This window comes from Bubalus kerabau, chromosome 23, assembly GCF_029407905.1.
Source record: "Bubalus kerabau isolate K-KA32 ecotype Philippines breed swamp buffalo chromosome 23, PCC_UOA_SB_1v2, whole genome shotgun sequence".
Lineage (NCBI taxonomy): Eukaryota > Metazoa > Chordata > Mammalia > Artiodactyla > Bovidae > Bubalus > Bubalus kerabau.
In genome coordinates this window covers 1,430,038-1,450,836 of record NC_073646.1, presented here as the reverse complement: position 1 = coordinate 1,450,836, position 20,799 = coordinate 1,430,038, and the positions used below count along the sequence as shown (strand labels likewise).

The following is a 20,799-nucleotide window of genomic DNA, read 5'->3' as shown; positions in this document are numbered from 1 at the left end:
TCAGCGCCAGGCGGACGATGGCCATGGCTCATGGTTACCCTCTTGCTGATGACACGTGGCAGCCCCCCAAGCGTCTGAGAGCTCCACCACGGGCAGAGCCTGAGTCATCCTAGGCACTTCCCTCCTGCACACTTGAGGTGGCCTCAGGGACTCATGGCACGGTCCCCAGGGGCAAGGTCATGCCCGGGGCCCTGAGAGCACTGGGGAGCCACAGCAGGTTCGCTGCAGGTCTGTGAGGGGGCAGCAAAGCCACACTGACAAGACCGGGTGACACTGGGGCACTGGTGGGGACTGCCACAGGCCCGCGGGGGCACGCCCATGGGGGGCATGCTGCAGGGAGGGCATTGTGGGGCTATCCAGCCGGCCCAGGACATGGCGCAGAGTGGGCCCATGCCGAGAGAGGGTGTGCAGCTGGGAGGCTCCTGGCACTGGGACCCCAGAAGGCCTCTGGCCCCAAACCTGCTCACTGCAGCCCTCCCCCAACCAGCGCCATCCTCTGGAAGCACCCCCAGTCCCTCCCCCAAAGCTCGCTCAGTGGCCCCCTGGGGTGGGGTGGGACTAGTTCTCCACGTGCACTGGAGGCCCTGGAAACAAACTCCTGGCTGCTAGCTGGAGGGGCTGCCGCGGGAGTGAGCTCCCCGTTGGGGGACGTATACCAGTGGGGCAGGGGCCGGGTGGATCCGAGGGAGCAGCCGGCCAGGCGGGTGGGGGCGCAGCTCAGGCCGCAGAGCTCTGGAGCGCTGGCTGAGCAGCGCCCGGGGCCGACAGCAACCATATGTTGGAAGAGGAGCTGTGCGTGTCCCGCGCGGCCCCCGGGGCCCGGCCTTCCTGGGCCTGTCACAGGCGATTTTCCCTGCCTGAGTGGCAGGCCGGCCGGCAGGCGGGGCAGCGGGGGCTGCAGTCTGTGTGTGGCTCGGGGTCCATCCCCCCACGGCTCTGCACGCTGGCCCTGGTCCTCAGGATAGGCTCGGTGCTGGGCTGAGAGCAGGAGCCCCTGCTGGCTGGCCGGACGCCCGCCCCTTGCAGTCACCCCTGTCCAGGTCAAGGTCAGGGGCCACGGAGGAGCCAGCTGGCCACGGCTGTGTGGGCGGGCGCCCGGGGCAGGAGGGAGTCTGCGGAGCCCAGAGCCCACAGCGCGGAGGAGGCGGGAGGCCGCAGCTAATTTGTACACTAAGTGCTTCTGACAGGGCTGCCTCACAAGTGAGAACACCCCACCGCCTGCCTCAGGAAGGCCACCGCGGCCAACGGGTGGGCAGCCAAGCGGTCTGGGTAAGGGGCCGGGAGGCGCTCCAGCCAGCAAAGACAGGGGACGTGGGGGCACGCAGCCCAGACAGGTGCCCCTGCGGGTGCGTCAAGAGGCTGTGCCTCGCCCACCACCCGCACCGGCTTAGGTCCAGGTGCCGCTAGGCCCCACCTGAGCACCCGCAGCACCTCCCGGGAGCAGCTGCGTCCCCAAGTGTCCTACCCGCGGGCCCCTGACCCCCAATTCCCTCAGCCCTCCCTGCCGAGGAAGGTGTCCAAGGGGAGCGGGCACAGGCCGGGGTCTCCAGGCCAGCTGACAGGGAGGCAGGCAGCCCCCAGGCCCGTCAGCTCTCATGTCCTGGGCATCTCAGGGCTGCAGCGATGCGGGCCCAGGCTCCCTGGGACGCCCTGGGGTGACGGAGCCCGGCCCCCGGAGGACAAGGTCCGGCGTGGCCGCGCAGCCGCGGATGGAGCAGGGGGTGGGGTGGGGGGTGTCTCCAGGCGCTGAGCCGAGATGCGTTGTGGCAGCTCCCCGCCGCCCGAGGCCCGCCCGGAGCGAGCACTGCTGGTGGCTTTAATTGCTTTCCCACTCGACAGGCTGGCCCGAGACAGGCCTCTTACACCCTGTGCGGCCTCGGCACCCCAGCCCCCCTTCTTGCTGGGAGGCTGGCCTGCCTGGCCCTACACAGAGCCTGGGCTGGGACTGCAGGCCGCACGCCGCCCAGCCTGGCAGGGAGTGGGCACAGGGTGGCTGTCTCCCAGCCCCGCTCTCCCTCTGCTCCGCCCGGGACCGACAAATCCAGACAGGTGCCTGGAACACAGCTATCTCTCTAAGAAAAGCCTGGCACGGGCATGGCCCTTCTGAGGCTTCATGGGTACCAGTCTGCAAACCACCACAGGGTTGGGCCTGAGCCTCTGCCCCAGCTGGATGCCCTGTCTTTCCTGGGGTGCAGGCAGCAGGTGGCAGGGTGCCCCTGAAGGCTCCCTGGGAGGCAGGCCTGGGTACCTGCCCAGGCATCCCAGAGAGGGTGTCCCTAGATGGGCACAGCTCTGTCCCGGAGAGGAGCCCAGGGGCCAGGGGCCCTTGGAAGAGATAGATGAGAATGAACTTACAAAACAAAACATCTTTATTTGGTCCGTCGGAGCCTGAGTCTGGAAACACCCATGGGGTCATCCTACGGGGATGGCGCTGACGTTGATAAAATAGTCTCTGCGTCAGAAGAGCTGCCGTATGTACAGGGTTAAAAATACTCACAGCTCAGAGTACGAGGAGGAGTACAAAGGGGGCAGGTGTGGGGGGGTCTAGTGCTTCTGGTGCTGCTCCAGGTGCGAACCCCCCACTCAGAGTAACAGGAGTACAAAGGGGGCTGGGGGTCTAGTGCTTCTCCAGGTGTGAATCTGCCCCCCCCCCACCCAGCAAGCCCCACGGAAAGCGAGGGACCACGGGCAGGGCTGCTTGCTGCCAGGGGCTGCTGGGCAGTGAGGCTGGGCACCCAGGAAGCGGCCTCAGTCATCCCTAGGCAGACACAGAGCTCAGGGCTGAGCAGCACAGGGAGAACGCTGGCTCAGAGGGGAGGGGTGCGGGGCTGGGGCCCACCCTGCATGTGCCTGGACACGGCCCGGGGGACGCTGGGACTCTGCTTCTCCTGCAGGTCAGGTGGTGCCAAGCACGGGGCTGGGCCCAGGACCACCTGACCACCACCCCAGCCCCGGCCCAGGGCATGGCTTCGATCCTGGCTGGCATGCCAGGAATTGCATAGTTCCCTCCCCACCCTGGTTCAGCCCACAGTTGCCAGGCACCTGCCTCCTCAGACCCTGCTGGGGCTCCAGGGACCCCTGCTGGCCACATGAGGGCTGGTGGGGGGTGGGGCGGATAGGTGGGATATGGGGGCAAACTGAGGAAAGGTTCTCAACCTCTGGCCACAAGGGGGTATCCCTACTCTCACCCTGGGGTCTTGACCTCTGACCTCCCCAAACTGGGGTGGTCCCTGCTCTCATCCTTGGGCCCTGGCCTTGACCCCCTAAAATAGAGGTGGTCCCTACTTTCACCCTGGGGTCCTGGCCTGACCCAACAAGGGGGTGGTCCCTGCTCACCTCAGGGTCCTGGCCTCTGATCACAAAACAGAAATGGTCCCTGCTCTCACCCTGGAGTCCTGACCTCTGACCCCTACGACAAGGGTGGTCCCTGCTCTCTTTCTGGGGTCCTGGCCTCTGACCTGCCCAGATTTGGATTTGGAGCACATGGCTGCCTGACCCGGGCAGGAGACCCGGGCCCATGGATAAGGAGCAAGCCTCACCCTGACCCTGGAGGTTGGAGCCAGATCTCAAGGTGGCCTGGTCAGAGAGGCTGGCACATGTCCACCTAGAGCTGGAGGTGGGTTCGAGGTAATCTGCTGGGTGGCTGGGAGGCCCTGGGCAGGAGGGAGGGGTGGGGGGAGGGCCGGGGGGAGTTGTGCCCACAGCTGGAGCTCCCTGGGTGGGGGTCCTGAGATTGTGGTTCAAGCGTCCTGTGTTGGGGTCTCCCTCATAAAGTGCGTGTGGGGGCAGGCAGGTGGGGGCAGGGAGGTCACAGCGGCCGGGGCCCGTGCAGGCCAGCGACCTCGGGCGTGAGTGGGGGGCTGTGGCTGCCCTTGGAGGCCGTCCAGTCGCTGAGGAAGGCCTGCGCTGCCTTGCGGTGCGCCAGGCGGTGGGTGATGGAGAAGCCGGCATTTCCTTCCAGCTGGGATAGGATCACCAGGACCTGCCTGGGGGAGGGGGCCGGTGAGGGCCTGTGGGGCCAGCGGGCCGCCGGGGGCGGGGCGGGGCGGGGCGCACCTGTGCAGGGGTGGCACGCTGTCCTGGGTGCGCAGGCTGCCGCGCGTGGACACCACGTTGAAGCTGTCGGAGCAGTCGCACTGTACGTGCAGGTAAGACTTGGGGTGCCGATTCTCCACAACCACGATGAGCCCCGCCCAGCCGTGTGTCAGGTAGTAGCAGGTCATGCCCTCGCGGCCCTGGGCGCAGGCAGTGCAGGTGTGGGTGGGCGGGCCGTGGGCAGCCACCTCCTGCTGCCTCCCCAGGGCCCACGCCCGCCCACTCACCTCGTGCCGTTCGCCCCTGCTCTCCGTGAGCAAGATGATGGCGTCGGCCAGCGTGGTCGGCTGAGCCTCCACGGGCTCCACCATGACGAGCCTCGAGCTGTACACGGCCAGCACGTGGCCGGGTGCCTCTGGGGTGCTGCGCGGGGTCCCCGCTGAGGGGCTGGAGGCTGCAAGGAGGGAGGGAGAGAATGAGGGAGCGTGTAGGGCGGGCCTGTGCTAATAGGGACAGTGTGGGCGGAGCCTGGGGCCATGGGCGGGTCTGGGCTGTGTGGGGCGGGGCCTGGGGCCGTGTGGGCGGGGCCTGGGGCCGAGCAGCCACAGTCACCTACCCTGCAGGGCGGGTGGGCCGGGCACTGGGCCCCAGTGGTTGAAGGCACAGCACACCACAGCGTACTCGCCAGGCTCCAGCATCACATCACAATTGACGAACTTCTTCACAGCGCGTTTGCTGTGGGCTAGCAGGCGGCCCAGGCTCAGGCGGCCACCGCTGCCAAAGGAGGCCCGGAACACCAGGACACACAGGTCCAGGAGGTGACTGTCCACTGAGTCCGCGCGCCTGGGCGAACGGAAAGGTTGCGAGTGGCCAGGCCCCACCCCTAGACCTGTACCACCCTGCCATCCCGCCCCCAGTCCGCCCAGCCCACCTGCTGCCCTCCTGGAAGAGGGCAAACTCCAGGGAAGCGCGCTCCAGCACCGTGAGGGCCGTCACGCCCACCGGCCCGCTGGCCGAGCTGGGGAAGCTGCCTTGCACCCGCGCCTCCTGCCAGTCCGAGTGCACCTTGCAGATATCCACGGAGTCGAAGTACCTGGGCAGCCAGAGGATAGCTGGCTGAGCGGCCTCCACCCAGCTGCCCGCACAGCATGCGTCCCTGGGCAGGGTGACCGCAGCAGGCTCTCGCCCCCTGGGAACTCTTGGAATCCGTGTTCAGAAACCCCAGTCCTGGCTGTTGTCTGTGGACACCGCCAGGGGGCGCCAGGCCCTAAGGCTGACCAACGGGCAGAGCCCCAGCAGAAGCACCCGCGCCAGGCAGTAGACAGGCGGAGCTCCTGGGAAAGACGCTGTATGCGCCAGGGTGAGCGTGGTACCTGACGAAGTCGCTGTACTCCATCCAGAAGACACCCTCGCTGCTGCCATGCGGCATGAGCTCACTCCGCAGGTGCCCCGGCCAGTGTGGCCACTCGTCTGACCAGCTGCCGTTCCAGGAGAAGCGGCCCCATGGGTTCCGTAGGCGCAAGAGCCTGCGGACAGACCACAGGGTTGGGGGCCATGCCCATGGCCCCGCCCTACCCATGCATCACCACGCCCATCCTTACCTGGAGCCCTGGACATCCCGGACATCCAAGATGGAGTAGGCATGGCGGGGACGCAGGCCTAGACTCTCATAGGCAGCATCGTCCACCTTCATGTTGCCCCCACCACAGGAGGCACCCATGAGGAACCTGTGCAGTTAGAGCAGCCCGCTGACCGGGGCCCCCTGGTATTGGGGTGGGCTCCCTCTCTAGGGGACACCTGCTGTCCCGGCCTGCCTCGGGGAGGTGCAGCTCCAGGTGGGGGTCTCCCTGCCTGTGGGAGACCCACGTGGGACGCCAGGGCTCAGGAAGTGGTGGGCCAAGCTCAGCGGGGTGGGCAGGCCTGGATCCCGTGGAGGTCTGGCAAGGCTGGGGGCCCTGCCAGCTCAGAGATGCTGCTCCCCAAGGGGCAGAGCCATGCCACTGCCCACCACAGCTGAGGGCAAGGGTCCTGGACCCTCCCCAGACACTGGCCAGTGCATGCTGGGGCTCAGAAGCCCCCACTCCCCCAACCCATCCACCCTGGGGGCTGCTACTGCCAGGTGCCACTATGGCGTTCACTTCACGTGGACTCCCAAGGGTGCTGATGGTCATCACAGGCCCAGGTCAGGACAGGGCCTTCTAGGTACAAGCTGATGGACAGCACCCCACCTGCCCTCACCCCATCCAAGCAGGTGGGGTGGCCGGCACAGCATGGGGAGCTGGGCCTCCCAGCCGTGGTTAGCCCGTGCCAGAAATATCTTGTGAAACGTGGGTGCAGATCAGGGCGCTGGCCTGACTATTCCCGCTGCTCCAGGTCCCCAGCGTGACTGTCTCTCTTACCCTGCCTCTTTAGAACTCAGCATTTTGGCCCAGATGAGGTCAGTGTCCACCGGTTCCTCGCGGGGGTTCGTGGAGCTGACCTGCAAGGCCAGGCTCTCACAGGGGGCACCGGTGAGCGTGGCCAGGCCCTCTATGGCACGCCCGGCCTGGAGCGCGAAGTAGGAGCCGTGCAGCTTGGCCAGCGCCTTCTCAATGAGGGCCACCCACAGCTGCTTGCGCTGAGCCTGCGGGGGGGCTGGAGTCGTGAGGCCGCTGCCTCCTCGCGCCTGCCGCCCGCCCGCCCACACCCCCGCCCACCTGGGAGAAGAGCAGGAAGCCGGCCTCGTCACAGGGCAGCATGTCGTCCACCAGCACCGTCGTCCACGTGCCGTCCTTGCACAGCCGCACCTGGTAGGCACCCTCTGCACACAGGCTGCGCGTGACCATCACCCGTTCAACCAGGTCCGGCCGCTCAGCCAGCACTGCCAGCGCACTCAAGAACCTGCACGAGACCAGGGTTCAGGGGGAGCTTCGCCTGCTCGCCCGCTCCCCCACCCTGGGTGGGGGACCCACACTCACCAGCAGTTCCCCAGGAGACCCTGCAGGATGTCCGAGGGCCGGAGCGTGTGGAACACGGACCAGGAGGTGCTGTGGTCCCTGAACACGGAGCAATTGATCTCGTGCGGCCGCAGCCACTGACGCACGCGCTGCTGGACACTGTCACCCACGGGGAAGCCCACAGACGCAGGCCCGGGGGGGAAGCTGTCGTCCACAAAGTTCACGCTGTTCTGCAGAGACCATGGCCACAACTCAGGCCAGGCCGAACCCCATCCCACCCCAAGACAGTACCCAGCTACCTGAGCCCTAGAGGAAGGGGGGCGGCGTGCAGCTCGCAGCCTGCAGATGGCACGGCTGAGCCTCATGAGGCCCACACCACCCTGTGCAAGCAAGGTGGACGGCAGCCAGCCAGGGCACAGCAGGCTGGTGATGGACCAGTGGGAGGTATGTGTGTCCCAGGGGACGTGCAGGGCCCAGCCTGAAGGCTGCAGGTGTGGGTGTGGGGCACTGAAGGCCCTAGGAAGAGAGGTGGGGGGCCTGACAGGGGTAGGGTGGCCAGGACACAGCTCTGGACGGGCTGCCGGCAGTGACAGAGGGCAGCAGCCCAGGGGGACAGACGCCCCCCTCCAGGTCCCTGGGGGTGACGCCCTGGGCTTAGCCTCCTGCAGTCCAAGGGCAGAGAGGACAGGGGGCACCTGTCTCAGCTGGGGCTCTGCATCTAGGGGCGGCACCTGGCCTGCCTGTCCCCACCTTCCCGTGAGGCCACGGCTGCTGGCACGCACGCTGGGGGTGAGGGGTCAGGACCCTCGCAGACATGCAAGGAAAAGGGCCTGAGGATCTCAGGTGAGAGGTCACGTGAGGGTCACCGGAGCTGAGGCTCGGGGGGAGAAGGTGCCGCGTGCCCACACCTCCCGGCAGAAGGCCACGATGTCCTCCCACAGGGCCTTGGCCTCGCCCTCGTCCGTCTGCCGCCGCTTCTCCACGAGCACACTTTCCCTGCGCCGCAGGGGCGCCACGCCCCGGCGCTGGGCCGCCATGAGCTGGGGGGTGTGGCAGGTGGCACAGTGCTTGGCCCGAGGCGCGTTGAGCAGGGTGCAGGCGGGGCAGGCCCACTGGCCCGGGCGCTCAGATGGCGCTGCGGGGAGGGGGCGGCCGGCCTTGTGGGCTGGGCAGGGCCCAGGCCGGTCCGCACTGCAGTCGGGGCAGCGGGCGGTGGCGTCGCCGTGCTCCTGGAAGCCGTGCAGCTTGGAGCAGCCGCACGCTGTGCACCGGGGGGTCGCCGTGGGGTTCCTGAGCGTGCACCTGGCGCACGACCAGGTGGTGAAGTCGGGGCTGGAGGGGCTGGCGGGCGTGTAACGCACGCTGTCACCGCCCAGGTCGATGACGTCGCTGCCTGGCGTGCTGCTGCCAGCCTCGCAGTGTGCAGGGCTGGCGGGACCCGGGGGGCGCAGCGTGGGGCCTCCCGCGGCCGCCTCCTCCTCCAGGAAGCTCAGCCGCTTGCCTGACAGCAGCTCCGCCAGGCGGGAGGCCCCGGCCGTGGGCCGCCCCAGGCCCTGGGGGGGCCCCTTGGAGCTGGCAGAGGGTGAGGGCTGGGCGGCTTCAGGCACCGGTGGCTGCAGCTGGGGGGGCACCTCGCGGCGGCTGCGAGGCACGGGGTTGTTCTGGAGGGTGGGCGAGAATGGGCTGAAGGGTGGCCCCCGGGGGGGCTCCTGGTCCACAGCAGAAGGAGTGTTGGCCTCGGCGCCTTCCCCAGGCTGGGCCGGGGCCGACACGCCGGGGAAGCCTGCAGGAGCCACGACTTCCGGGACCACAAGTGCCTCGGGAGGGATCCTGGGCAGCGAGAGTTTCCGGGGCCCCCCGCAGGCCGAGCAGGAGCTGGCCACAGGCGTGTTGTGCAGCGTGCAGCGTTGGCAGGCCCAGCCGCTCCCAGGCGCAGCCGCGCCCCCCTCCTGCCCCTCTGCCTCCGCCGGCCGTCCACCTGCCGGCTCCACAGCCACCGGCCCCGCCGTCCGCAGGGGCCCCGTCTCGTCCCGGCAGCTGCCCGGGGGCTCTGGGGGCGCCCCGTTGATGATGGGCAGCGGGGGGGCCCCCGGGCCAGGCTCGGGGGTGAAGCCACACACCTCGCAGGCCCCCCTGCCCAGAAGGTTGCGGAATGTGCAGCGGGCACATGGCCACTTCTGCTCCTCCACGCTGAGCCGCAGGATCCGGTCCAGGTCGGGCTTGTGCCGTGGGGCCTCGCAGATGGAGCACTGGCGCTGGCCGGCCGGGTTCAGGAAGGTGCAGCGTGCGCAGGCCCACTCCCCGACCGTGGCCATGGGCCCGGGCGAGTGCGTGTGGCTGCAAGGGAAGGCCGTGGTCAGGGGTTTCTGACAAGGGCGTCAAGAGTGTTCAGCGGGGAACGGATGGTCTTTTCAACGAACGCACTAGGAAAATGGGATCTATATGCTAAAGGAGGAGCCAGACCCGTACCTCACGCCATATTCAAAACTTAACTCAAAATGGATCAATGACCTAAGCATGGAAATGAAAACTATGAAACTCTTAGAAGCAGAAAAAGTAGGTAAATTTTCATGACCATGCAGGCAAACAAAGGAGGAAACAAAAGAACATCAAAACTAACATCTTCCACGAGTCAAAGGACACCATAAAGAAAGCGAGAAGATATCCTACGGGAGACAGCGTTTGCAAACTGTGTGTCTGACCAGGGTCTAGCACCCAGGACGTATGAATCGTTCTTATGACCACATGACAAAAACCTGGTTTTAAAAATGGGCGGAGGATTTAAGGTGACTTTTCCCAGAGATACGGAGAAGCCCGTGGAAAGCTGCTCAGCGGATCAGTCAGGGAAATGCAAAGCACACCAGCCCACCTGGCAGGGCAGGAGCCAGGACCTGGAGCTGGAGCGACCCGGTCTCCCACATCACTGGGGAAGCGCGGAATAGCACAGCTGCTGCGGGAAACCGTTAGATGGCTCCCCAGAAGCTACGCGAGGACCACGGTTAGGACCCAGCAATTCCACCCCAGGTACATGCTCTTTACCAGTACACATCCACACGTGCTCACGGCAGATTTGCCCACAACAGCCAACTGGTGGAATCAAGCCAAGTGTCCATCAATGAGTAAACAGATAAATAAGACAAGGAACACCGTTCAGCAGCCAGGAGCGAAGCACGGCCACACACTGGCACTGGGCCCCGACACGTGGCGTGATTCACCCACGGGGAGGTTTAGGATGGGCAAACTCAGAGGCAGGAGGAGTAGGCGGCTTCCGCGGGCTGAGCAGGGGGCAGGAGGGGGCTGTCTCCCCACCGCCTCACAAGGCCAGCCGCGTGGGGGGCGTCCGCGCTCTCCTGCCCTGACGGTAGCTGGTCTGCTTGGCAGAAACAGCAACTGTTCTTTACAGCGAGGCGCAGAGCTCGTGCTTCTCGTGCTGCGTTTACGCCAAACACTCCAGGGAGAAAGAAAACTCCCCTCTTCAAAACAAACAGAAACCCTCCTCCAAGCAGCGTGAGGGTTCCTGGGCCAGTGCAGGCCGCCGCCGCCTCCCCAGGTGTGGAGCTGAGCCTCAGGGCTGTCTGCAGCTGCCGCAGCGCCACAATGACGGACAGGCCCTGGTCGGGTCAGCTTGGGCTTCTGCGTCACCAACACCTAAGAGATGCCCCTGCTGCTCCCCACTGAGGAAGGCCCACAGGCAAGGCATGGGCACACGCGGCCACACAGACAAGCCGCACACACGCTGCAGCCCGGGCCCATGTTCAGACGGCCGCCCTGTGCCCCGTGTGCCCCTGAGGCCTGGGGGAGGCCTGGGGGAGACTTGGGGGAAGACTCGGGCCTGCCCTCGGCTCCAGGCCCCTTGTGGTCCAGGTGTGCTGAGCACACGCAGGAGGGCAGGAAGCCCAACCCTACATCCCTCACGGCCCAACAGCTGGCCGGGCCCGGGCCTGGACGAGCATGAGGCCACACCGGGATCCTCAGCTGGCGTCCCGGGAGAGCGGGAGATGGTGCGGGCTGCCCCCCTCGGGGACCCTCATGGCCCATGCTGCGTCTTGATGTCACTGGGTGGGCGGGGACGAAGTGGCTCAGGGTGCAGCGGCGGGGTGTCTGGAGGAACCTGGGCCTTCGCCACCCCAGCCCCAAAGCCAGGGTCACCTCCCAGCACCCTAATGTGCCGGAGCCTCCACACAGACGCTCCCAAGCACTGGGCACTCTAGGAGGCTGGGCGCTCACCCTCAGGATGCAAAGGCAGGCAGGTGGGGCGGACAGCGCACGCCTGCTCAGCCTCAGCTCTCTGGGCTGCAGCCTCAGCCCCAGGTGAGAGCGTGGGGGCGGGTGCTCCTGGGACACAGGGGCTGCAGCAGCTGGGAGATGGCCTTCGGCTCCCTGGAAATCTTAGCGGAGTAAGAGGGGTCCCCACTCGAGGACCCGGCTGGTCAGGCCAGCAGACCTGAGGCCGCACTGCCCGGCAGGACGCCCACCTGACCCCGACCCCCAGCTGGTCCCAAGGGGCACATGGGCACCTCCCTCCGAGGCCACTCTCAGCCAGTCTTGCGCCAGCCCCTCGGCCTGTGTCCCCAGGGGAGGCCTGCAGCTCGCAGTGGCCGACACCCACACCAGGCCTTGCAGCTCCTGGTCCGCCTGGCAGTGGGACCAAGCCCAGACCTGCAGGCTCTTCAGTGGAGGGGGCGCCCCTCAGGGCAGGGATGGCTTGCCCCGGCCACCCACACGCGCGTCCACATGTCCAGCGGAGGCGTGGGGAGGGTTGGCCTGCCTCTGCCGTACCAGCCCCCTGCCTGCTCCTCTCGTGTCTAGTCAGGTGCCTGTGGATTCCTCAAGGTCACTGGCAGCTCTTCCTCCTGACTCACTCCAGGTGGCACAGTTAACTGCTGGCAGCGCTGGGCCGGAGAACAAGAGGGTGCGGGCTGGACAGCCGACCTCTCTGCCACCCGCCTCGGGGCCCGTGCCCCTCCCTGAGGCCTAGCAATTGCCCCCTCCCCAGCGACTTACCCTGAGGACGTAAATACCCGGAAATGAAACGACACACGTGCGTGAAGAAGGCGCAAAGGGACGCACCGGCCCCTGGGGAGATGCCGGTCAGAGCCCACGGCGACCACCCTGCATGCAGGCGGGGCGGGCGGGGAGAAACCAGAGCCCTCCCTGCATGGCTGGGGGTCTGGGAAATGGGGCGACCACTGTGGAGAACAGCCTGGCAGCTCCTCAGACAGTTAAACGTGAACTTACAGTGAACACCAGCAACCCCATTCTGTGTAGCTACGCAAGAGAAGTAACAACACGTGTCTGTGCAAAATCCTCTCCACACACGTCCACAGCGGCAGGGCCGCCAGTGCGAGTGTCCACCAGTAAACCAGCAGGCCTACTCCACACGGCGGAGCATCGCTCAGCCATAAAGGGGCCAAGTCCCAACACTTGCTATCACGCGGACAGCCTGAGAACACAACGCTCAGTGAGAAGCAGACACAGAGGCCACGCGCCGTGTGATTCCCACTGTGTGAGTGGAGCCCCTGATGGCAGGTGAGCGCTGTCCAAACAAAGCCGGCACTGACTCAGCACAGGGAACCGAGGCCCTCTGCTCCGCAGCCGTCCCTCTGGACCGGGGGCCTCCATGACTATGTTCACTGGGGTCACTCAGCTACCCCCAGAAGCCTGCCAGGACCCAGGTCCTGTTCCACGCACGGGCCGGCCGCCTAGACGGTGAGCCCAGGACACGCTCAGGGCCCCACAGACACCAGGTACTGTCCTGCACAAGTGAGCTGTGTCCGAGGGAAGTGCCCGCCAAGGGCTGCTGGCGGAGCGCGGTGTCTGCAGGCCCCGAGGTGGTCCGGGGCACCAAGAAGGCCAAGTGCCCCCTCTGGCCCAAGGGACTCGGAGTGTCTGTTGAGCCCCTCGCCCTCCAGTCAGGCTGCAGGACGTGGAGAAGCTGGAGCGTCCATGTGTGGGGGCATTTGGGAGTCCATCCCACCAGGTCTCAGCAGTGGGCAGCCTGGCTGGGCTGCCCACCCCTCACCTCGGCACCCAGAGGTGGAGCTCACCGGGGGAGCCTAGGCAGCCGGGGCCGAGTCTAGCCGCAGCTGCAGCTGGAGGACATGGGCACGTGGAGGGCGGCTCATCAGCGGGACCCACACCCCCTGCCCCCTGCAGGCAGCCACGTCACAGGGCGACACACGTCGGGCCACGGCAGGGCCCCAGATTCCACGGGAAGCAAGCAGCATTCTCGGTGCGTGCCGTGCCCCCGGCCCCACCCAGCAAGCAGTTCCAGCAGCCGCTCCAGAGCCAGCGGACAAGCAAGCCCCCGGCCTGAGGCAGTGGCGGTCCCGGCCCCACCATCTGCGGTTCTGAGACCCTCAGCCCAGCTCCAGGGGGCGGGGGTCCCGGGTGTGCTCTGCCCAGTGAGCAGCCCGAGTCGCCCGGGTCTCTGGGGTGAAAAGAGTCTCCAGAGGGCCCTAAGGGACAGGGCCCGCTTGTCTGGGAGGCGCCGGCAGAGCAAGGGCACCTGACGGCAGCCCCGCCCTCGGGCCCGGGGCCGCCCCCGCTCCACCTGCTTACCTTCGGGCCCGGGGCCGCGGGGGCGGGTGCTGCCGGGTGCCCAGGCTGTCGCCCCACGCAGGCCCCCCGGGGCCACTCCTACCCCAGCCAGCCGCTGCCGGGGGCCCCGGGCAGGGTGGGCCCCGGGGGAAGCCGTGGTCCGACTCGGTCTCGGCGGCCAGCGAGGAGGCGGAGCTCCCCATGGCCCCCGTGGTGGCCACGCTGAGCGCCGGGCCTGGTCACAGGGCGCCGGCGGCGGCGGGCGAGGCGGAGCATGGAGGAGGGCGGCCTCGCGAGCCGGGCTGGTCCGAGGAGCACAACAGAAATGACAGAGACAGAGAGAGAAGAGACACGTGACTACGGCGCCTGGAGGGTCCCAGTGCACGCGCGGCTTCTGGGGCGGCAGGGGCGCCTGCAGCAGGGCCACCGCAGGGTCCCCCCTGCCCCACGGCAACCCCCATTATGGCCCCCTTGGCGCCCCCAGGGCAAGGCGTCCGTGCCACGGTTGCTGGCCTTCAGAATGGGTCTCACCCTGAAAGAAATGATCGAGAAGATATTTAACCAGAAAACATGAGCTGGAAGAGGAGTGCCCGGTAGGGCTGACGAGCCCTGGGCACCGTCCACAGTCACCACCAAGGCCCCTGTGGAGGACAGCCTCCCCTGACCTGGAGACAGTGAGCAGGAAGGGGCCCAGGAGGCTGCCTGCTCTCGGGAGGCGTGGGCCCAGGTGCTCCTGCCCTGAGGTGGGAGGCTGGTGGGTGGGTGGGTGGGGGGGGCGTCTCCTTTCAGACGAGCTGAGTCCCAGTCAGGTGAGGGAAGACGCCTGGGCCGCCTCTGGGCCACCATGGGTGTCCCCTTCGCTTTCTGGTCAAGCAGGTGACCAGCAGCTCTGCCTCAGCCCAGGTCCATCACACACGACCCCCTCCCAGCAGGCGCCCAGGGCCCAGCAGCACAGCGGCTCTGCACGGGGGAGGGCCTGGGCCCTGCCCTCAGGGCTGCAGTCAGGCCAGAGAGCCGGGCAGCAACACGCCCGCCGGACCTGTTCCTCCAAGGGACCCAGACCAGGGCTGGAGAGACTGCTGAAGGCCCGGTGACCCTAAAAGTCACCCACCACTCAGGCTTCCCCTCAGCTCGACCAGAGCCAACTGGGGGGTGGGGGGTGGGGGTCCCCAGTAGCTGCAAAGCCAATGCTCCCCATGTCCACCGACAGGAGAGCCGCCCAGTGGGAGTGCGCCACGAGCCACAGGGGTCCCTTCTCACTCCCGACAGCCACGTGGAAAAGGCAGGACAGGGGAACGGACTCATGTCACCCGACACGCCTGACACGCCGCCGGGCCCACCTGACGTCAGGGTGAGGCCCGTGTGAGCCTCCAGTCGCGGCCCTTCTCCTCCCGCGGCGGACGCTCACCCCACGGGGACGAGTCACACGTGGGCGGCGGCTGCAGCCGGAGCCCTGCTCCCTGGGCTGCGAGGGGGTGCTCACGGCGGTCAGGCCCACGCCAAGCAGGTCCTTCAGGACACCTGCCCCTCCACGGTGACAAGGCAGACGCACCGCAATCAGGCCAGCCCCCAGCCTCCTGCCCCCACCCCACGCGGGCGCTTTCCCGGGCAGAGACCCTGAGCATCTCCAACACTCCTTTTCCGCAGCCAAACCCTGAGCGGCCGAGGCCTCGAGCTGAAGCTAAGCCACGAAGGTGCCTATGGAGCAGGAGCACCTACGCCTGGGTCCAGGCTTGGGCTGACCAGGAGCTAGGCCCGTGCCCACTGAGAGCACAGAGGATGGCTGGGGGCGGCCCACCCACAGCCAGGGCCCAGGGTAGGTTGCGAGGACAGGGCCTGGCTTCCGTGCCAACCTTGGTCTTGGGGTGGCGGGCGGAGTCCTGCAGCAGGGAGACAGGTTGGCACCCCTGGCCGATGGACTCTGGGTCCTAGCGATAAGCCTGCAGGCTGGGCTGCTGCTCCAGGGCCAAAGTCCAGACCTGTCCAGTGGGGGAGGGCCGCCTACCTGGAAGACCTGCCCCTGAGCCTCACCTCCCAGCCCAAGCCCAGGCTCCTGGCCACAGCCCGTCTGGCGGCAGGGCCTCACACTGTGCGGTCTGGGGCCTGACTCAGCTGCTCCTAGCTGCCTGGTCCAAGACCACCACTGTTTAGGCCAGCCAGGGCCACAGGGGACAAGGCCTCCTGCACCCTGGCTCTGCCATGGCTGGGGCCACCAGGGAAAAGTGCCTGGGGGGCGAGAGTCAGGGCTCTCAGCAAGCAGTCAGCAAGACTCCCCGGGACCCAGGTCCTGGTACCACCTGCCCACGGGGCACACGCCTCCTGTCCTTCCCAGGTGCACTGTGAGGCCCAGACACCCCCACCGGCCGGGCCAGAACCTTGAGGAGGGGGCTGTGGAGATTCTGCTGAGAGTCACCATCAATGCCCCCTGAAAACCAGCTGCAGGAACAAAACAGGAACCAGCATTCCACTACCCGGCCCGGGAGGAAACGGTCCGGCCTCAGACCCTCCCCTGTACATGCTTCAGGAGGCCGCTGTCTCCGCACCTCGGCCCCGCAGTGTCCAGCTGCAGTCCGGATCCTGGGCCCCCCACCCCGTGCGGGTCACATGGCCGGCAGGGCTCTGCTTCCAGGCCCCTGCTTTCTGGGAGGGAGGGGTGGAGACAGCTCCCCAGAGTGACACCCACAAGCGAGGGGTGGCTTGCTGGCAGGGAGACCAGAGGATGGGACGCAGAGTCCCAGCGTGTTCTCTGTCTCTAGTCGTACCCGCTCAGTCAAGCCTCAAGAAAAAGGAAACTTCTGCCAGGGAGCCAGGGACGCCACCACAACTTTGCCTTCCAGTTCACAAGTTCAGAGCCACCTGACGACAGGCGCTTGCCTCTGGCACTTCCCCATTTCTGTTGGCCAAGTGGCCGCAGAGCAGTGTGGCCTGGGCGGCTGGTGACCGCAGGCCTCGCGGAGGCAGAGTTGCTTCAGGGACATAAAGGCACTGGAGCCTCTGGCTCACCCTGGGGAGGCAGATGGGCCGTGGGGAGCATCTCCAGGTCGGCCATGGAAGGGTCAGCAGCAGGCACTGCCTCAGCTCCAGGCTCAGCCCAGAGGCCGAGGGAGCGAAGCCATGAGCACCTCCTCAGGACACAGACGCCATGGCTCTCGTCAACAGCAGCTATCAGCCTGCTTTCCCTCTGATGTCTTGCAGCGCTGTCCAGCCCCGTCCCGCGGTCTGGCCACCAGGGAGGGGGAAGCAGACAGCAGGGGCGGAGCCGCTGCTGGAGGGAGATGGTGCCTCCAGGATAGCCAGGGAGGCCGGAGCGCCGGACAAGTCCTCACTGGAGAGACAGCGCGTCCTGGGGGCGTCAGGTCCCTGCTGCTCCCCTGTGGCCCCCAGCTCCCTGCACCGTCCTGGCAGCTCCAGCACAGCCATCCACAGGGTGACCCAGAGTGACAGGTGTGCCTGGGCAGGTGTCCAAGTCCAAACTCCACCCACACCCTCCTTCCCCTCATCCAGGAAGGTGGAGACGGGCGGGCCGGTTCTCATCCCCAGGAGCAGGTGCCGTTCTGGCCCCGCGGCCCAGAGGCCCCTCTGAGTTCAGAGCTGGGTCACCAGAGCAGCCTGCAGCTGATGCAGGATGCTCACTGACCACCTGCCTTGGTGCCGCTGGGGCAGCGCTGGGCACGGGGAGCCGGGGACACCAAAGGGACCCCACAAGCCTACTGGGCACTCTTGGGGGGGGTGGTGCTGGGGGGGTGGTCCTGCCTGGGAACGTGGCACAAGAGGTTAGGCAAGAGAGACACCAGCATGTCCCTGCTTTGGGATGCTCCTGCAGGTGCCAGGTGGGAGGGCTGGAGTCAGTACGGGCAAAAGAGCAGCTGACCTGGGGGCAGGGAGCACCTGGGCCGAGTCTGGGCTTGGACTCTTACACAACCAGCCCCGCAGGCTCTTCTGCGACCCGCTGAGGCCCATGAAGACATCCATGGTTTTAGAGAACCTCTAGGGTGCAGAGTCCTTCTTCCCAAATAAAAGACAAACATCGGGGGCGGTGGAAGCAGGGGCTGGAAGGACTGGATGTGCAGTCCACTCATCCCTCCCCACAGCCCGGCTGCCCTCAGCCTGGGCCTCCTGTCTGTAAAGCAGGGCTCAGCAGGATGCTGTCTGACACAGGTCCAGAGAGTCTAATGCAGAGCCTGAAACCAAAGAGTTTCAGCAAATGACCCCGTCCAGAAGGGTTGGAGGACCCAGCCGTTTCCTGCTCTCAGAGCACCTGGTCTGGGACAGGGGTCCTTAGAGCAGAGACACAAGGTAAAACCCGCTCCCTCTCCAAAGCCTAGCAATCACTGAGTTTAATTAAGCCTGGCTTTCAGGAGGTCACGAGGTCACCAGCCTGGTTGCTCACAGGGAGCAGCTCTCGACAGCTTCAGATGCAGAAGAAAAAAGAAGCACTCCTCCAGGGAGCAGGACAACCCAAGAGGAAGTGAGAGGTGCCTGACACCAAGGCCAGGCCGCACCCACCAGCAGGGCTTCAGAACAGGGGTTCCCAGGCTCCCTGCCCATCTGGGGCCCTCCTCCAGGCACCTGGGCCACAGAAACACTACCCTTCTCCCGACCCTTCTCCCCACGGTTGAGAAAGGCCCTCAGAAGTGTAAGGATCAACTTACTCCATCTTCCCTGGAGCCCAGCTCTGGGGGCGGGGTCCTCCCACAGGAGCTTACACTGCCCTCAGAGGCAGGCAGAGGGAGGGGGCCCCACAGGAGGGGCTCTCAGGAGAGCACAGAACAACCAAGCACCCAGCTGAGTCCCAGCTCCCCCACAGTTGAGCAGGGCTGGCAGCCACAAAACCCCGAACTCCCAGGCTGGACCTTACTGAGGTCCTGTTGTCTGCAGTCTGGTCACAAACTCCTGAGTGTTAAGGGGGCCCGAGAGCCAGCCCCATCAGGGCCATCTGATCACACAAGGCTGCCCTGGCCAGGATCAGAAGGGCCCCCTCCTGCGGGCAGCCGGGTGGGCCGGCAGCCCGGCAGCCACTCCAGGCGCCACCATGGTAACTTTTCGGTTCGCTCCAGCGCCAACAGGAAAAGAACAAGAGAAGGAAGCGTGTTTGGTGGCCAGCGGGCAGACAGGACGCGCTTGCTCCCCCACTCCACAGGGCCGGACCGGACACTTCCCCTAATGCCGCCGCGGCCGGGACACTGACCGGAGGTAAGGGCACTCAAGGGCAGGAGGGGCTGAGGCCGCCTCCCGCGTCTTCAGACCCTGGGCTGGTCTCCCGCTGCCCGGCGCTCGAGGTCCTGGCGGCTCCCCTCTCCAACAGCGTCCCCAGCCCGGCCACGACCACCCAGTGCCCAGGAGGCGCCGCCCGTCGGCCACGGCCTCCCGGGGGTCCAGGCCGCGCCCCCGGCCCCGGCCTGGCCCGGGTGACGGGACTCACCTCCGCAAACCCGCGGCGCCTCCTCAGTCCCCGAGGCCCGGCTCGCTCGCCCGCGCCGGCCGGCCCACAACTTGTTCTCGGAGGGCGGGCGGGCCCTCTGCCGTCGGCGCGCGGCCCCGACAGCCTCTCGCTCTGAGTGGCGGAGCCGGCGAGCGCACCGACCCGGCCCGGCCCGCGCCGCACCCTGCGCCGCCTCCGTAGCGTAGCGCCCGGCCGGGGCCCCGTGGCTACGGCGCGCCCGGGGCGCACGCGGCACTGTGAATCGCGCGCCCGAACTACCGCTCCCACAAGGCAGTGCAGCGCGCGGGGCAGGCCGGGAGGCGGAGTCCAGGGCGGCACGCGAAGCAAGCCGGGAGGCGGAGTCCAGGACGGCGCGCGAGGCAGGCTGGGAGGCTGACTCCCGGGCAGCTGCCTGTAGCCGCCCCGACTTTGCGCCCTCCGAAGTCCCCGGCAGTCCCGCCCGCGGGCGCCGAGGGAGGTGGTGGATTCCGCTGCCGGGCGGCAAGCCGTGCTTGAGGAGGCGCCGAGGAGGGAACGAGGACTACAACCCCCGGAATGCCCGGCCCGCAGGAAAGGACGGGACCTTTAGCGGCCCGGTCGCGACGCTTCCGGTTTCTGTGCGGGGAGGCGCCCGGCTGCGGATCCGGCTCTGGCCCCTGAGGACCGCGCGCGGGGCCGGTAAATGCGCCAGCTCTCTCCCGGGTGCCTCCAAACTTTTCTGCTTCCTGGGGACCCGCGAAGGTTTCACGGTCCGACGCTCCAGTTTCGCTGGGCCGACAAGGGCGGCGCCACTCGGGGGGTGACCTGGGCGCATGGCGTGTCCGAGCCCCGGGTTCTCCTCGGCCAGCGGGGGAACCAGCACCCCCGGGCCGCCGGAGGACCGAGGGAGGCACAGCGCACAGCTCGGCCCCCGGCAGGGAGGAAGCCAGTGTGATACTTGGGGCCTCCGAGCAGAACCGGCTCCTCAGGCACGTTCTGCCCCTGCCCTTCGGGCAGCGGGAGGTCACTCTGACAACCCAGCAGCCGCGGAACTGGGGGTAGGCCCTGCCCCTGACCCCCTGCCCTCCGTCGCCTAGGGTTTCTAGAGGCAGCAGGACCGGCTGAAAGAGCTTTGGTGTCAGCGGTTTACCTGGCGCCCCCGAAGCACGCGGAGGCCGCAGTGAGGCGAGGGGACGCTGAGGGCGGAACTCCGGGACCCTGGTTTTCGGGGGGTGTGTGGAGCCGGAGAAGGCACGGCCCACGCGGGAAGACGGGAGCGAGGTTCCCTCGGCTAGGCCAGATTTCAGGAGAGTGGGCGTGGTCCAGTTCCGCCTCCATACAGAAAGGAGCTCTGCACCGGGAGTTAGGTGATGTTTGCTCCAGCGTCCGGTCAGTAGGACCTTCGGGGACAGCGCTCAGGGCTCCTGGAAAACCTCCATCTCCAGATGCTGCAGCCAGGACAGCTACGTCCCCACCCCAGGTGCTCGGGCTTCAGACACAGCCAAGACAGCCCCTTCCTGAGTGCCCGCAGGGACTTAGCCCGCCCCCAGCTTCCTCACCTGCACGAAGGTGGCAGTGATAGGCCTCTGACCAAGGCCTGGTGGCTGCAGAATCACTTGAGGACAGAGTCAAGGGCTGACTCCCAGTGGTGGCTCAGTCACCACAAGCCCCTTTCCTTCCCTGTGCACTGCCTGGGGTGACTGGGTCAGAGCTGATGTCCACAGCCCTGTAGCCTCCTAACAAGAAAAACAGCCGAAGTTGAGGCAGGTTCCTGCCAGCTCACTCTATTCCCGATTGGGGAAGGAACCACAAAGCAGAGGGTGACTTTCAGGAGCTAGCCACCTGGAGGGGAGGGGAGTCCCTGGGGGCAGATCTCCACCATGCTCT

The 20,799-nt window shown here is 67.0% G+C and overlaps 1 protein-coding gene across 3 annotated transcripts; it reads right to left on the bottom strand.

The window, feature by feature from the left end:
• Positions 1-2,351: 2,351 nt before the first annotated feature.
• Positions 2,352-19,183, bottom strand: CAPN15 (calpain 15). Of its 3 annotated transcripts, none has more exons than XM_055562550.1 (13): positions 18,934-19,183; positions 13,533-13,813; positions 7,880-9,308; positions 6,993-7,201; positions 6,732-6,915; positions 6,435-6,658; positions 5,637-5,762; positions 5,409-5,561; positions 4,967-5,128; positions 4,652-4,878; positions 4,323-4,489; positions 4,057-4,235; positions 2,352-3,986 (listed from the first exon to the last, which is right to left on the bottom strand). In XM_055562550.1, exons 2-13 carry the CDS (start codon positions 13,712-13,714, stop codon positions 3,809-3,811), a joined length of 3,420 nt encoding a protein of 1,139 aa, XP_055418525.1. In that variant the 5' UTR covers positions 13,715-13,813; positions 18,934-19,183; the 3' UTR covers positions 2,352-3,808. The 3 variants fall into 3 exon arrangements, with proteins under 3 accessions (XP_055418525.1, XP_055418527.1, XP_055418526.1); XM_055562551.1 differs by having other exon boundaries at positions 3,840-3,982; XM_055562552.1 differs by lacking the exon at positions 13,533-13,813.
• Between the last annotated feature and the right edge of the window lie 1,616 nt (positions 19,184-20,799).

Bases quoted from the DNA above. Each gene is read 5' to 3' on its own strand.
- CAPN15 (XM_055562550.1), bottom strand. From the start codon at position 13,714: ATGGGGAGCTCCGCCTCCTCGCTGGCCGCCGAGACCGAGTCGGACCAC. The intron at 4,490-4,651 runs GTAGGTGACTGT...CCCTCCTTGCAG, and splicing joins CGGCCCACCCGCCCTGCAGG to CCTCCAGCCCCTCAGCGGGG. The intron at 4,236-4,322 runs GTGAGTGGGCGG...GCCTGCGCCCAG, and splicing joins GCAGGGGCGAACGGCACGAG to GGCCGCGAGGGCATGACCTG.